The sequence below is a fragment of the Vombatus ursinus genome, unplaced genomic scaffold (genome assembly GCF_900497805.2).
Source record: "Vombatus ursinus unplaced genomic scaffold, bare-nosed wombat genome assembly UNPS02014811.1, whole genome shotgun sequence".
Taxonomy (NCBI): Eukaryota; Metazoa; Chordata; class Mammalia; order Diprotodontia; family Vombatidae; genus Vombatus; species Vombatus ursinus.
The window spans coordinates 16486813-16502999 of NW_020954589.1; the positions used below are offsets into that span (position 1 = coordinate 16486813).

A 16187-nucleotide genomic window follows, 5' to 3' on the forward strand; every position below is an offset into this window, starting at 1 on the left:
ACTAATGTGAAAATATGTTTAATAAGAATGTATATGTAAAGCCTATATCAGATTGCAAGCTGTCTTGGAGGGGGAGAAGAATTTAAATCTCAAAAGCTTATGGAAGTGATTGTTGATAAATCAAAATAAATTAATAAAAAATTTTTAAATGTTACTATACCTCATAGTTAGCCTATTATATAATTATGCTTAAAATAATTTAAGAGGACCAATAGGTAAGACTGAATTCCCTAGGAAAAACATTGAATATAAGGAAATTATTTTTAACTATTTGAAAAACTTGTACTCTAATAACTACATTCCATCTAAGCCTTTTTATTATAATTTTATGTTGTGTAGAAATATAGCTAAACATTAACTTGTTTAGCAGGCTACTTTTCTAACCTTGTTACCATTATTTCCCAACATGTATCCTCAATGAATCCCTGATTTTATCAATATGTAGAGACAGCTAGTGACATAGTGGACAGAGTTCTGGGCTTGGAGTCACTTGAGTTCAAATCCAGTCTCAGACATTTACTAGCTGTGTGACCCTGGGCAAGTCACTTAATCTCTGTTTGCCTCAGCTTCTTCAACTGTAAAGTGAGGATAATAGCACTTTCCTCCCAGGGTTGTTTTTTATTTCAAATGAGATAATAATTGTAAAAGTGCTTAGCATGATGCCTGGCACATAATATTAATGATAAATGCTTATAGATTTCCATAATAAAAAAAAATCATGACCTAATGGCCAGCTTCTCTACACTTAACTAGACCGGATTGCAGGTGATAGATATAGACCCTGTATCCATCCATTCTTATATTTAAAGCCTCTTCAGCCTGGTTGGTCATGTCTTCCGGGCTCTACTGTCAAAGTCTTGGGGAACTCTGGCTTCTCTCCTTGTACAGACTGGACTTTAGTGGAGGATATGTACCTTGTATGCCAGCAAATTTTTAAATAGATAATATAAAGTATGAAACTTCTGTCCTTATTATGTTACAAATCAGTGGTATCTAAATTAATAAAGTTTTACATCATTTAATAATTTCAATTCATTTTAGGCAAATTTTGATGATCTATGGAGGAAATTTGTTACATACTCATCTGGTGAACAACTCTTTGGATTGCCTGTCACTGACTATGAAGTTTTACATAAAACCAGGTAGATTTGGAAAACGTATATCTGTCACAGAGAGATTTCAAATTGAACACATTTGATACTAGCACTGACTACTTTGAGATAATATCTCTCAAATTTTCTTCTCAAGTTCCTTCTTGCTACATTTATCATCAGAGTCCTAGAGAAATGGTAAATCAAATGCAAGATGATTGGTAATCTGAAAAAGACTATATCGGGAACATCCAGAGTCAATTTAGCATCATGAGGTATTTTCCTCTGCTTCTGTGGAACAACTAATTCATAAAAAGACTTTGAAAACACTTACTAGTCCAACCATACTGCCTGTATGATCTGGACAGGCTATTTAACTTGTCAGGATCCCAGGCTGCTCTGTAAATTGCAAGGAAGGTGCTTATCTGCATTGTTAAGAGGGAGTTAATAACTGGGAGATTTCCTGCGCGGATGAAATCACAGGTCTTATCAAAAAACAAACACTCAATACAAGACTTAGGAACTTATGTAGCTTGAAGATTCTGATCCGATGCTTCATCTTGAAAGACTCCTGGATCTTGAGGATAGATGATTTTTAATGTGATCCTAATGCCAGTAAAGAAAAATATAATATAAATTAAAAACTAAAAACTAGTCTAAAACTAGTCTAGAAGTATGCCAACTTTCAGTTACTGGAAGCTGAGTATGAGTATGAGTATATGTATGTATACTAATTTGTTTGTTTTATATTTATACATAAATATACACTTGTGAATACATACACATATATGCATATAAACATGTACTTATATTTTAAAAATTTCTTTATGTGTGTTGTTATGCATGTCTTTTGTTAAGTATTTGAATAAATATAACAACTGGTTTCTCCTACCTAGGAAGGAACTGAGTTTGCTGCAGAAGTTATATGGACTATATGATACTGTAATGGGCAACATTAATGGTTATTATGAGATACTTTGGGGAGATGTAGATATTGAAAGCATTAACTCAGAACTTCAGGAATTCCAAAATAGGTGAGCTTAAACCCATTTAAGATGACCATTCTGTGTTCTGTAATATCTAAAGATCTGACTATTATTATCTATTATTTTGTTTATGCTTAATTCTTATATTTGCTGATAAATAGCTTTGTAATTTCCAGTTTGATGTGTCATCCCTGTTAGACTGTAAACTCCTCCAAGGTAAATATTATATCTTTCATTTTCCACCAAAGAGTACAGTGCAGTGTTGTTTCTACATATGCTTCTCAAGAAATGACTATTTAATTAATTAAATAATTGTATAGCCAACCAAGAAGCTAGGGTATGAACAATTTTTCTCTCAATATGACAGAAATTAATATTTGGAAATTAAGGCAAGACAAAAATGCTTCTCATACTGACATTGTCTCTGTCGATTTATTCCCTTTATGCTAATATTTAGACTAAGCGAAGAAATTTATAAGTAAAATTACAAGTAAAATAAACATTCTATTATTTTTCTTAAAGGTGCCGCAGACTTCCCAAAGGACTGAAGGATTGGCAAGCCTTTTTGGATCTTAAAAAAAGAATTGATGACTTTAGTGAGTCGTGTCCTTTGCTAGAAATGATGACTAATAAGGCAATGAAGCAAAGACACTGGAATCGAATTGCAGAACTAACAGGAACTACATTTGATATAGAATCTGATTCCTTTTGTTTGAGAAATATCATGGAGGCACCACTCCTTAAATACAAAGATGATATTGAGGTTTGAGCATAATTATGTATACCAAAAACGTAATCCTAGCTTAGACAAATAAATGATCTCTATATTCACAGCAATAGTCAGGCTGAACTATGACTTTAGGATGGGAAAAATTAAGCATGGAGAATGAACAATTACTACTTCTGTAACCCTGGGCAAGTTACTTCCCTTATCTGGGTCCCAGTTTCCTCACCTATAAGATGAGATGGCATCTGAGCTTTTTAAAGTAGTGTCATGATGGGAGAGTAAAGTAACCTTTCTACCGTGACCCTCACCTCCACCTCTGTTCCTTCACCCATGCAGCTTCTACCAAAATAAAACAAAACTAGAGACAGAGAGGGTAAGTAGGGGGCGTAGTGATTAGGTCCCAGTGGTAGATTTCTGACTGAAATGGGACAATAATAGCTGGCATTTATATAGTGCTTTAAATTTTTCAAAGCACTTTATAAACATCTCATTCTGTCCTCAAGACAGCCCTGGCAGGTAGGTGCTATTATTATCCTATTTTATAGAAGAGGAAATTAAAGCAGACAGTAGTTAAGTGACTTGCCTGATCATACAGCTGGTATATGTCTGAGGCAAGATCTGAACTCAGGTTGTCTTTAGATGTACTCCTAAATCAAATTATTTGATCTGACATAAAAGTTGAACGTTTACCTCCAAAGCTCCAGAATGTGAGTTTTTAAGCCTTTTTTGTTATGTTTAATGTGGAAAAATTGGACTAAATGACCTCTATGGTTCCTTCTAATTCCAAAATGAAGTGTAGGAATGAAGATGGAGGGCAGATATGTCTCTCTTCCTCTACTCCTGTCTGCCTATCTATCTGTCTGTCTGTCTGTCTATCTATCTATCTATCTATATATTTATCTATCATATCTCTCCCCTCTTTCAAAGAGCTATGATTAGATATGATTCAGGGTGGGGGGAGGCAGTTAGAGGAGGATTAGTAACTTAGAAGAAGAATATGCCTATTTAACTTATTCTGTGTCCAAGATCTAGGTCTCATTACTCTGGAAGGGATTTGGAATTTATATTGCTTGGAGTTTGGAAATCCTCCACAACTTGTTAACAGTATTTCATTTAGATAAAAGTAATGAAAATCTGAAGAAATGTTCCTTTTTCACATTTTTCTTTGTAGGATATTTGTATATCAGCTATCAAGGAAAAGGACATTGAAGCTAAACTTGCTCAAGTAACTGATAACTGGACCAACCAGAATCTGAGTTTTTCCACATTTAAGGGAAAAGGAGAACTACTGCTAAAAGGAACAGAATCATCAGAAATTATTACATTGATGGAAGATAGTTTAATGATCTTAGGTTCTTTGCTAAGTAACAGGTAATTTTACAGATTTTTTTTCAGTTTCTGTTTTCATATTTGGTGATCTGAACTGTTCTCTTAAGTCTAGTTCTGCAGCTAAATGTTAATAATGCAGATTAAAATTAAATTTAAAGTGTATCTTCCTCCTCCTTATCCCACCTGGTTGTTAAACATTTACCAGCAAGAGGTGCTGAGGACAGGGTAGCCCCCCTCCTTCTTTTGGGTCTGAGGGCTGTGCTATTCCCTCATATAAATATGCATCACTCCTCTCTAGCTTTACTCCCACCCAAGTAGTTGTGTCACAGTACAGTTGTTACATACAATAGGATTTGTCCAGCCTTGCCTAAATGAAGCAAAATGGGAGTGACAGTGACTTGGAGCATCATGAGCAGATGAGTGCAAAGTTTTAATCACCATGTTTTCCCTCTTTTCTGGAAGTTTTTCTGACTATTTGACTCTCTAGTAAACGGGTTAGAAGTGGAGAGATGAAGTAATGATAATAATGATGCTAAAAATGTAAATTTATATAGTGCTTTAACCCTGTGAAGTAAGTTGTGGAAATATTATTCCCATTAAACAGATAGGGAAATTGAGGCTTATAGATGATAAATGATTTACTTATGGTTACACTGTAACTATTGGAGCAGGGTTTAAGTTCAGGTCTCCAGATTTCAAAGTCTAGCACTCTTTATAGGAGATGTGATGAGAAATAAGCAAGGGATGACGATGGGTCAGATGAAGATAGCTTTTAATTTACAGTTATCCCTTCCATATTGTGGGGGTTAGAGGCATGGCACCCCTATGATCTGGAGAATTCGCATAAAACTTTTTGGCCCTCATTTTATATTAGAGAAGAAATCCAAATTATTGTAGTATTAAAAGACAAAATATGTTGATATTATGCAATCCTACACACATATTTTATGCATTTCTGAGTTCCTAAACTTTTTCTGTATCATCTGCTGGACTTCATGTGTCATCTGTGGCTTCCACAAAACTTCCCAAAAATTCCCATTTAATTTCTTATTCTGACCTGTGATCTATTGAAACCGCAATGGAGAAAGTCACAATGTGGAAGGGGTAACTGTAATTACTTGGGAGCTTTGTGGTGATGATAGCATCCAAATTAGGAGGCGCTTTTTGGTGTGGAAAAGAGAAACTTTTTATATAACATGGAAAAATAAAACTTCCCTCACAAAGAAGTTAAAAATCTCAACAAATGCTTTGATAGAGACTTCTTTTTAGGTTAGTTTTTTTTGGGGGGGGGCGAGGAGAAGAAGTGGGAGGCCAGACCTATACTTATTTCATTGGTATAGGGATCTCCTAGTGAGGAAACTCCCTTTCTCAATGCAGATCAGCCTCTGCTCTGGCACTCACTATTTATAGAACTGCCTAGGACTTTGGGAGAGTGTGACTTGCTCAAGGGCTTGCCACCAGTCAGTGTCAGAGGAAGGACTTGTATTCACATCATTCTGACTCTAAGATTGCCTTTTCAGATAATGTGCAATAAATTAAAAATTGAAAAGCTTTACCTTAGAATTATCAAAGTCTTATTTCTTCCTTTTAGCTCACTTTGTCTATGCTATATTAGCTCCTTAATTTAAAAGTTTGTTTTATTTTTTTTAGGTATAATGCTCCATTTAAAAAGAGTATTCAGAATTGGATATTTAAACTGTCAACTTCTTCTGATATAATTGAAGAGTGGTTGGTTGTACAAAACCTTTGGGTTTACCTTGAAGCTGTTTTTGTAGGTGGAGATATTGCAAAACAATTACCTCAGGTAAATGGATACTGAAACTTTATAGAATAACTAGGAGTAAGTACAAAGATACAGAAATATTCACTAATTCATACAGCAAATTTCTCAGTTATTTATACCAGTAGAGAGAAATGGGACCAATAAACCCAAAGACTAGATTCCCTGGATCATTTACATTAGCCTCTAAGGTGTGTTAAATGATTTTATTTCTTTTATACATTGACCAAATTATTTTAATCCTTGATGATAAGAATGGCTGGTCCAGAAGGCAGGAAAGGTGTTAAATATTGGTAGGGTGGCTGTCTAAATTTTCTGTCTTAAAAGATTAGCCTAGCTAAGTTTGGAAGAGCCCGTCACTGAAAGTTGACCACTAGGTGATTTTTGGGCTACAGCAACTAGTGAAGACTATTTTGTAAAGCTGGAGGGCTTACAAAATCTGCCTTAATAGGAGGGTGTGCTAGCTGTATAGTTTATTAAATTGTAGATGGATTGTGATCAAATCTGAGAGTGACTATTTTAAGAAAAAATTTAAATTACTCTATTGATTTTCTATTGACAATCTTCATGATTGCATTAAAAGGAAATGTACTCCATTAAAGAAAACTTACATCAACAAAAAATTAAACATGTCCTTCCTGAATTACTAAGCCTATATATAAGGTATTTTTTGTATTGAAAAAATGTTTTTCAAAATGGCCTGTACACAGAACAATATACATGACTACAGTACAATAATGTACCTACATATAAACTATACTCAAAGTCAACTGAACTCAGATTAATTGCATTGATTAATCTTGGTCCTAGAGAATAAATAATGAAATACACTTACTTTTCTCAGGAGAGAGATAAGAAGCAAATAGAGAGCATCATCATGAAATCTGTTATCTGTGCTTTTGCTTATTGTTGTTTAAAAAAATTGTTAGGAAGAGTGTATATCAGGAAATGACTAGCATAAAAACAGAAGGCATCAATAAAACTTTAAAACAAACAAAATTCAGAATGCCCCTAGTATCTCCACTTTTCTTTTGTAATGAACATAATTTTATACCAATTTTAAGAATTTTACCTTTTTTTGACCAAATCCAAGTTATCATTTTCAATGGCATATATAAATTAATAAGGTGAGTTTTCACGATAGGAAGAAATCTATTTTCTTCTCATAATTTAAATGTTCTTTCTGCATAAAAATAAGAGGTGCTTTTGCTTTGGGAACTCTTGAACTGAAATTGTTTTAAGACCCTGTTTCCAAAAAGCTATTTTCTCTAAGTTTTATAGTAGAACTGGATCAACTCTTCATAGAGTGTCATTAAAATACTTTCAGCCACTTAAATAAATTGAAAGTTCAGATACTAATTTGGAGAAAAGTCATGAAGTTCTAACAAGCACTTTGATTATCATATTATCCAAGTAGCAGTCTTAAAGAGAATGTTTTTGTTTTTTAGGAAGCAAAACGTTTTCAGAACATTGATAAGTCATGGATAAAAATAATGCAGCGAGCTCATGAGAATCCTAATGTAATCAGTTGTTGTGTTGGAGATGAAACTATGGGACAACTTTTGCCTCATTTACATGAGCAGTTGGATGTATGTCAGAAATCACTTACAGGGTATGTACAAGTTGTCATTTCAAATATACCTTTACCATGTCAGAATTATAGAAGAGTTGGAAGGGACCTCAGAAACCATCTTGTTCAATCCACACATGAACAAGCGTCTTCACAAAAAGGTATCTAAGAAGTATCCATTCGGCCTTTGCTTTAAAACCTATAATGAAGGGAGATTTACTTTCTCCCAAGGCAGTACATTCTGATTTTGGATTCTTCTCCCTATGTTAAGACTATATTTATCTCTTTGTGGATGCTACCCATTGCTCCTAGAGCCCAAATCTGGAACTTAGTAGAACAAATATAATTCCTTTTTCATATGACAGCACTTTAATGCTAGAAGCACTGGAATTTAAGAATACTTCATAGAATCACACTGCATGAATTGATGTAAAAAAATCCATAAAGCAAAGAAAGTAGAATTAGGAGGGAAATTCGTATTTCAAAGTAAATATGTGATAACAGCTGTCACGTTTTCCCCCAGTCTTTTCTCCAACTAACCATTCACAACTCCTTCTGTTGGTTCTCGGTACATAATCTGAACATACACACTTTAACATCCTTGTAGTCCTCTTCTGGAAATTCTCAAGTTTATTGATGTCCTTTCTAAAATGTGGCATCCAGAACTAAACAAAATAATCAAAATGTGATCTAAATAAATCAGAGTACAGTGGAACTATCAACTTCCTATTTTCTGGATACAATGTCTTTCTTAATGTAGTCTAAGATCTTATATTAGTCTTTTTCACTGCTACATCATACTGTAGAATACTCTTGAGCTTGTAGCTCATTAAAACCCTCAGATCTTTTTCAGATAAAAGTTGTCTACCATACCTCTTCTACCTTTTTGACTTGGGCAGCTGATTTTTTCAACCCAAGTGTAAGACTTTGCGTTTATTCTGATTAAATTTCATCTCATTGGATTCTGCACATTGCGTTTAATGCAGTGTGTTGGCTATCCTTGTTAACTATCTTTCCAGGCTTGGGTCACCTTAAGACTTAATAATTATGCTGTTTTTAGTTTTATTCAAAGCATTGGTAGAAAGGATAAATACTACAAGGACAAGCACAAGCCCCTGGGGCACCCCCAATTAGATGCCCTGCAAAGCTGGCGACATCAATGACTACTTGAATGAATTCATTCAAACAGTTCTTAGTTCATTTAAACTGTACTACTGTAGAATTAATTGTAAACTTTATTTGCCTGATGAATCGGAACATCAGTGCTCAGGTTTGAATCACAGGTTTTAGGAAATGACTACATGAGAGACACTTAGAATTTTGGAGTTTAATAAACTTTACTGCAGAGGTAAACAGAAATAGGTGTCATTCAGAAGTTCCCTAAGCAAAACTGACACTTCTAGGTTGCTGGGTGTGTTTTTGTTTGTTTTTTATTGAAACTAATTTCCACAGGATTGTGGCCTATAGGTGAGCATAGGTAATATAGAGATTGTGCCCAGGCCTCTGTACAGGCCTGTGTAGCTGAGCCTATGAAACCATTGTCTATGGAAATTATCACAGTTTCAAAATTAAATCCTCCTTATCTTGCACAGGAGCTAGGGCAAACTGATTCCTGTGAAAAAGAAGTATAAGCAAATAAATAAAACTTAATAAAATCAACTTAGGCCTACTAGATAAGGAATAAATAATGCCAGTCTAAGATTTGGACCTTTCAGGCTGATTCATAGGCCAATAATGTAACTGCTGTTCTCTGTATTACAGACCTCCAACTTTTCCACAATAACATTAAAGACATTGTCACATATTTTGCTAAAATCTAGGTAAACATTCTCATAGTATTTCTTATGTAGCAAGGGCTGTTAAGTGTGGCTTACATGAAGACCAAAATAAATAGATCTCTAGCATCTCCTCTTCCCCACTCATCCCCAGGTTAGACTTTGATTCCTATCAGCAGAGGAAGCAAGAAGTTGGGGCCAGAAGCTAGGCCTTTCAGCTCTCCTCAGAGAAAGGAAGTCCCAGGCTAGAATTTTATTTATCTGCTTCCTTAAATATTATTGGTCTAAGGATATGATTTTTAGGTTCCAGTGAAACTTCTTTTTGTTGTTTTTTAATTGGGAAAGGAAGACCTAGAGTTTTATATTCAAGGCTTGATCCCTGCCCTGCCAAATATCAGTTCCACAATGAACACACATAGCAAATAGCAAGGAAACCCAAATCCAAATCAATAATGAAACAGAAATCAGAGAAAGGATACACATGAGAATATATACCACACAATACAGAAAGAAGGAACCCTGCCATTGGGAGAGCAAGATAACTCGGTTCAGGCCAGAGAATGTCCCAGATCTTTTCCCAGGGGGAAAGTAAGCTGGGGAGAGGGACATGATGAAGATTGCTAACTCCTCTCATTTTGGCTTCTTCCCAGATTTTTTTCTCCCCTAGGCAACCTAAAGTAGGGTTGGCATCATCCATCTTCTTTCTTGAAGCTGGAAGTCAGAAGCACCCAAAGAGACTGAAGAATTGGAAGAAACTGTGTATCTCTTTTCTCTTGTTCTAACCAACTTCTCACTGCCCCTCACATAAGCTCAGGGCACTGATCTCCACTAATGAGAATAGAATTCCATACTGATAGACTTTGGGACTTGGGTTACCCTTAATTGATAGAGCTAGCCTAGTAATCCTGTCAAAAAAAAAGAATTGGTCCTACCTCATTTTCCAAACTTTCAGATCACATGTTAATAACTCAGCAGTCATAGCTGCCATTTTTCTCACTTACGTAAGTCATTTGGGCCTGGTGACTTGAACTTATTAAAGGTTAGCTGGGTTGCTCTTTTGCTACATCCCTGCTCTGCCCAAAGGAGTGAAATTTTGATTGCTGAAACTTGGCAAGATATCATGGGGTTTATAGGCTATATTTTTTTCTTAAGGACCATGCCTTAAACCTAAATCACTCTGGCTCTCTTTGATTGGCCAGCAATAGGTTTCAGGCTCAGCTCCACTTGGTCATTGTTTGCATCCTGATTGCCTCAAATCAATGTAAATAGCAGGGTTTTTTTTCTGTTTTTGGTCAGAAACCCTCTCAGATTGATATTTTTTTTTCACTAGGTAAAAAAGGCCATTCTCTGCCTCATTTCTTACCTATCCTTAATCACTGAATAGGTGATGCCTCAGTCAAACAACGACCTGTTAAAGACCTTAGCTTAAAAAGACCACAGTCTCCCAGTTGTCCTGATTTATTTCTTGCCACTAGATCCAGATGACTGTGGAGGAGAAAATGAGGCTGTTAACTTTGCACAGCCTTCCCTCATTTAAATCCATTTCATTTGCGTGTCATGGCATCACCTCCCTGATGTCATGGTCCTCTTCGAGAACAGGACAAACAACATCATCAACTTTTCTTAATAACTAACCCCCGTATTTTACATCATTCATTTCTTTCCAGGCTACAAGTTATTCTTGTTGACAGAAGGAAAAAAAAAATAGAAGAACAAAAGAACGGAGCAGCTTTGTTTCTTCTCTGGCATCAGTATTATCCCATCTATCTGGAGAAACAATCCTATCCCTTCTTTTAATCTCATTTCTGCAATATTGCTTTTTTTTGGATCACTTTTTAATGAAAACTGCACTGACTGCTAAATGTCCACCTTTACAATAAACAAATACAAGAATGGGTAACACACTAAAACAAAACATCCTGCTTGCTGATAGCCATTCTTGGTTTTCTGTTTGGGGCAGTTTTCGAGATATCTTTTTTGTCACAGAAACAGGAATATACCCATACAAAGGCTCAAAACAGGCCATCTTTTTAAAACAAAAAGGCGATGATTCACAAAAGATATTTAGAACATGTAACATGTTATATATATAATATATAACACAAAAGATACAATATGACATGTAGTTTATACAAATCTAATAGGATTTGTTAAAATCAGTCACAACTAATAACACATTTTGAAGTGTTCTTGTATAAAATATCACGTGAAGAAAAGAAGACTTTTATTAATATCTAAAAGAGTGGGTTTTTTCATAGACAATCTGACAAATTACCATAAAAAGTGTTTCCTGAGACATAAGGAAATGCAACATTATTATTCTTGAGCTTTCAGCTCAAGACTTTCCATTAAATAAAATAGCTAAGGGTCTGAAACTGAGAAAATATATTTGAGTACAAATAGCTTGTGAAATTGAATGCTTTTTTCTTTGTTTTTTCTTATCATCTCAGGGTGTGTGTGTGTGTGTATGTATGCATACATATACATATGCATACATACACACACATATATATCTATGTATATATATATATATATACACACACACATATGTAGTTCAGATGAGGGAGAAATAGGTTTCACTGTACACAGGAAACTTGACTATCTTCAGTATCTTATGCTTTGTAGCGTCTACCATAGGAAAACCATTTTCCCTTCATCTTTGTGATAGTTTGTCCTCCTAGCCAAAGTGGTAACCAGCCACACGTGGACAGAAGAGGCTGTAGTCCCATGATTAGGTTTCCTCTCTGCAATTTTATATTCAGATGGTTGGATTTCTTGTTGCGTAAAGCAGATGTCCAAGACCTGCTATTCCCGAGGGACTGAGAAAGGAAAAAGACCTATTTATTCTTGTGATTGGTACACAGATGAAAAAACTTAACACACTCCTTTTTTTTAAAGGCTTTTTGTTGTTTTTAACTTTCCTCATCAGTTTACTTACTAGCTCATTCTGAGCTTTAGTAATTCTGACACTATTATTACAAGTTTGTGGCCTACTTTTGTATTCATCCTCCATTATTTGTTCTTCCTACCCCTCCCCAAGTCCCTGTTAACTTTCATTGCTCTATACAAGTATAGTACAGTCTTACATAGATGCATATAAATGTATATGTCTATATATGAGTATGATTATAGATATCTAGGTATGTGTATGTATATGTAAGTGTATGTATGTTTATCATATGTATGTGTGTACACATGTACATATATGTATGTGTATATGTGTGCGTATGTAAATATATGTAAAATATATCTGTGCTTAATTGTGTCTTCTTGGAGGGGGGATGCAGAGGGGAAAAAAGAACAAAGTAATAAGTGCACAACAGAGAACAAAAGAAAACTCAAAAGGAAACAAAGAAAAGATGGACAGCTCTGAACATACTTGAAATGGAAATTTATTGCTATATATTTTGAATCCTCTCTTATGTTCTATACACATGACAATGTTTGTTTTTCTTTTATTACTTTGTATTTAATTTATACTATGCTTCTTTTTCTTTCCTTATTCTGTATTTCAGTTTTACTATTTCAGTTTTAAATAATTTTTTTAAAAAACTTTAATTTCTGTGATGGTTTTTTAAAATTCCAATTCATGTCATAATACTGACAGTTTTTAGTTTGCAGAATTATAGGAGTCTAGTTTTTCTTTTGCATATCACTTTCTTTGTTAAGAGAGAGTGAAAGAGAGATTGTTGGAAGATTTCTGTAATGGCGATGGTGGGCTGCTGGTGCTGCTGGACCAGGCTGGCGCCTTGGCGAGGTAGTTGCTCTCCAGCGCGCCCACAGTGAGGAGGGCTGGGGCCTCTTGTGGAGGATGCTGACCTACTTTGTCGCGCTGTCTGAGATGGCGGTCAGCATGCTGAATGCCTACCTGAAGTCACGGAAGCATCAGGAACAGCCCAACTTCATTCTCTATCCCCTACATCCGAACCAAGCCCTTCCCAGGGGGAAATGGAAATCATTCTCTATTTTATAACCATCACGTCAAACCTCTCCCAACTAGGTATGAGGATGAGTAAAGAAAATTTCAACCGTACTAATCAAGCACTGGGGAACCACAGCAGCAGTTGAACTATCCTTTTCTTTCTGTGTGGAACAGAAAGTTATATGGGACCTTAAGTTCACTGGCATCACACAGTGACAAATATGCTGACTTTTTATCATTTTGCTTGTGATTGAGACGGCTTAAATAAATAATTCTTACCCTAACGAGAGAGAGAGAGCAAGAGAGCAACTACTAACAGTCCAGTCAACAGGTATTAAGTACCACTTGACGGACTTTGGGTTATGAAGAGACATAAGTGAATCACAGAATGTATCCCTAAACTAAGGAACACTTATTGATAGCCTTCAATCTGATTTAAGACACCATGGTCCCAGCTTGATCTGAACCAATTAGAAATAGGAAACGCATAGAGCACCGGCCCTGAAATCAGGAGGACCTGAGTTCAATCTGGCCTCAGACCAAACACTTGACATGTACTAGCTGTGTGACCTTGGGCAAGTCACTTAACCCCAACTGCCTTACCAAAAAAAAAAAATAGGAAATGCTATGAATTTAAGAAAGAGACAAACAGAAAGACAAGAAATGGAAAAACTTTATGCTAAGCTCTTCAAAGCAGAGTCTTGCTTTTACTGGTTTGCTAGGTTTTATGGCTTTGTTGGATATCAATTATGAGTATAAGATAGAAAAAAAGGAGTATCATCTTTATTGCCTTTCTGTATGAAGTACATTTGGGGGCACTAAAATTTTCAGAGAAAATGGGTACTAAATATATAAATGTTTGCTGTTATCTCATTGGAAAGCTAACATTTCACATAAATAAGTGTCAATAGTAGTCTTGATAATTGAAAAATATGGTGATACAAATGGACAATTTTAAAAAATAGTAAATGCTGTGTAATCATAATGGCAAGCATGGCACTTAAAAAGAGATACAAAAATTTACCTCTTTGTTCTTTGCAGAGGTAGGGGAATATATATACATAGCCTGTCAGACTTAGAAGATGTGTTGGTTAGTTTTGTTGAAATACATTTTTTCCTCTCTTTTTCATTGTTATAAAGAATATATCTTTTGGTTCTGGAAAGGGGAACTATTTGATAAGACATGACAATTATACTTTTAAAAGATAAAAGTTATTTGAAAGAATAGCATAATGAGCTTTAAAAAAACACTTGGTAACATGAATTTCCCTCTATTTTAAGATATTTGGAGAAGAAACGACTACTATTTCCCAGATTCTTCTTTGTATCTGATCCAGTTCTCCTGGAAATTCTTGGACAAGCAAGTGATTCCCATACTATACAAGTATGCTCTCATCATTTATTAAATTTCTTTTCACATTAACCAAAGAGAAAAAAAAGAATTTATCTTTTTGTGTATTTTTAATTTTTATTCATATTTTAACATCCATTAAAAAAATTGAGTTCCAAATTCTTCCTGCCCCTCCCCTATACTTTGAGAATAAGCATATGATTTCGGTTATTTGTGTGAAGTCATGCAAAATATTTCCATATTAACTATGCTGCAAAAAACCCCAACAACAATAAAAAGAAAGAAACATAAAGAAAGTGAAAAAGTATTTTTTCAGTCTGCACTCAGAGTTCCTCAGTTCTCTCTCTGAAGAAAACATTTCATCATGGGTCCTCTGAAATTAACTTGGATCATTGTATTGATGAGAGTAGTTAAGCCTTCTACAGTTTATCATCGTTACAGTATTGCTGTTGCTGTGTCCAGCGTTCTCCTGGTTCTGCTCATTTCACTTTAATCATATAAATCTGTCCAGGTTTTTCTGAAACCATCCTGCCCATCATTTCTAATAGAACAATACTATTTCTTTCTTTCTTTCTTTTTTTTTTGGTAGATTGTAGACCTTAATGTTATTTTTTTATTAATTATTTTTAATTTTCAACATTCACATCCACAAAATTTTGAGTTCCAGATTTTCTCTCCATCTCTTCCCTCCCCATGTACCAAGAAGGCATGCATTTTAAAGTACCCTTTTCCCCAATCTGCCCTCCATTCTACCATCTCCCGTTCTCTTATCCCCTTCCCCTTCTGTTTTCCTGTAGGGCGGTATAGATATCTATACCCCTTTGCCTGTATATCTTATTTCCCAGTTGCATGTAAAAACAATTTTTAACACTCGTTTTTAAAACCTTGAGTTCCAAATTCTTTCCCTTTCTACTTCCCCACCCGCCCTCATTGACATGGCAAGCAATTTGATATAGGTTATACATGTGTAGTCATGCAAAACACTTTCACAATAGTCATGTTGTGAAAGACTTAACTATGTTTCCCTCCATCCTATCCTGCTCTCGTTTATTCTATTCTCTCCTTTGCTCCTGTCTCTCCTCAAAAGTGTTTGCTTCTAATTTCTCCCTCGCCTAATCTGCCCTGCCTTCTATCATTGCTTGCTTCTCTTATCCCCTTCCTCCCTATTTTCCTGTAGGGTAAGATAGATTTTCACACCCAACTGAGTGTATATATTGAGTGTATCCCTCCTTAAGCCAAATCCAATGAGAGTATGGTTCACTCATTCCTTCTCACTTCCCCCCTCTTCCCCTCTACTGTAAAAGCTTTCTTGCCTCTTTTATGTGAGATAATTTACCCTATTCTACCTCTCCCTTTCTCCTCTCAGTATAATATTCTCTCACACCTTAATTTTATTTTTTAGATAGCATCCCTTTGTATTCAACTCACCCTGTGCCCTCTGTGTATATAGATGTATATATGTATGTATATGTATGTGTGTGTATATATCTATCTATCTATCTATCTATATCTATCTATCTATATAGATATATATCTATATATATGTAGATATATAGATATATTCTTCCCTCCAACTAACCTAATACTGAGAAATGCCTCATGAGTTACAAATACCATCTTTCTATGTAGGAATGTAAACAGTTCAACTTTAATAAG

The 16187-nt window shown here is 35.1% G+C and overlaps 1 protein-coding gene across 1 annotated transcript in view; it reads left to right on the plus strand.

The window, feature by feature from the left end:
- DNAH8 (dynein axonemal heavy chain 8) overlaps positions 1-16187 on the plus strand; it is a 404075-nt gene that overhangs the window by 155689 nt on the left and 232199 nt on the right. The window contains exons 32-38 of the mRNA XM_027876336.1: positions 1042-1142; positions 1988-2125; positions 2600-2840; positions 3976-4175; positions 5784-5937; positions 7362-7525; positions 14462-14564. Coding sequence (XP_027732137.1) covers positions 1042-1142; positions 1988-2125; positions 2600-2840; positions 3976-4175; positions 5784-5937; positions 7362-7525; positions 14462-14564 — 1101 coding nt within the window. The remainder of the gene's footprint in view (positions 1-1041; positions 1143-1987; positions 2126-2599; positions 2841-3975; positions 4176-5783; positions 5938-7361; positions 7526-14461; positions 14565-16187) is intronic.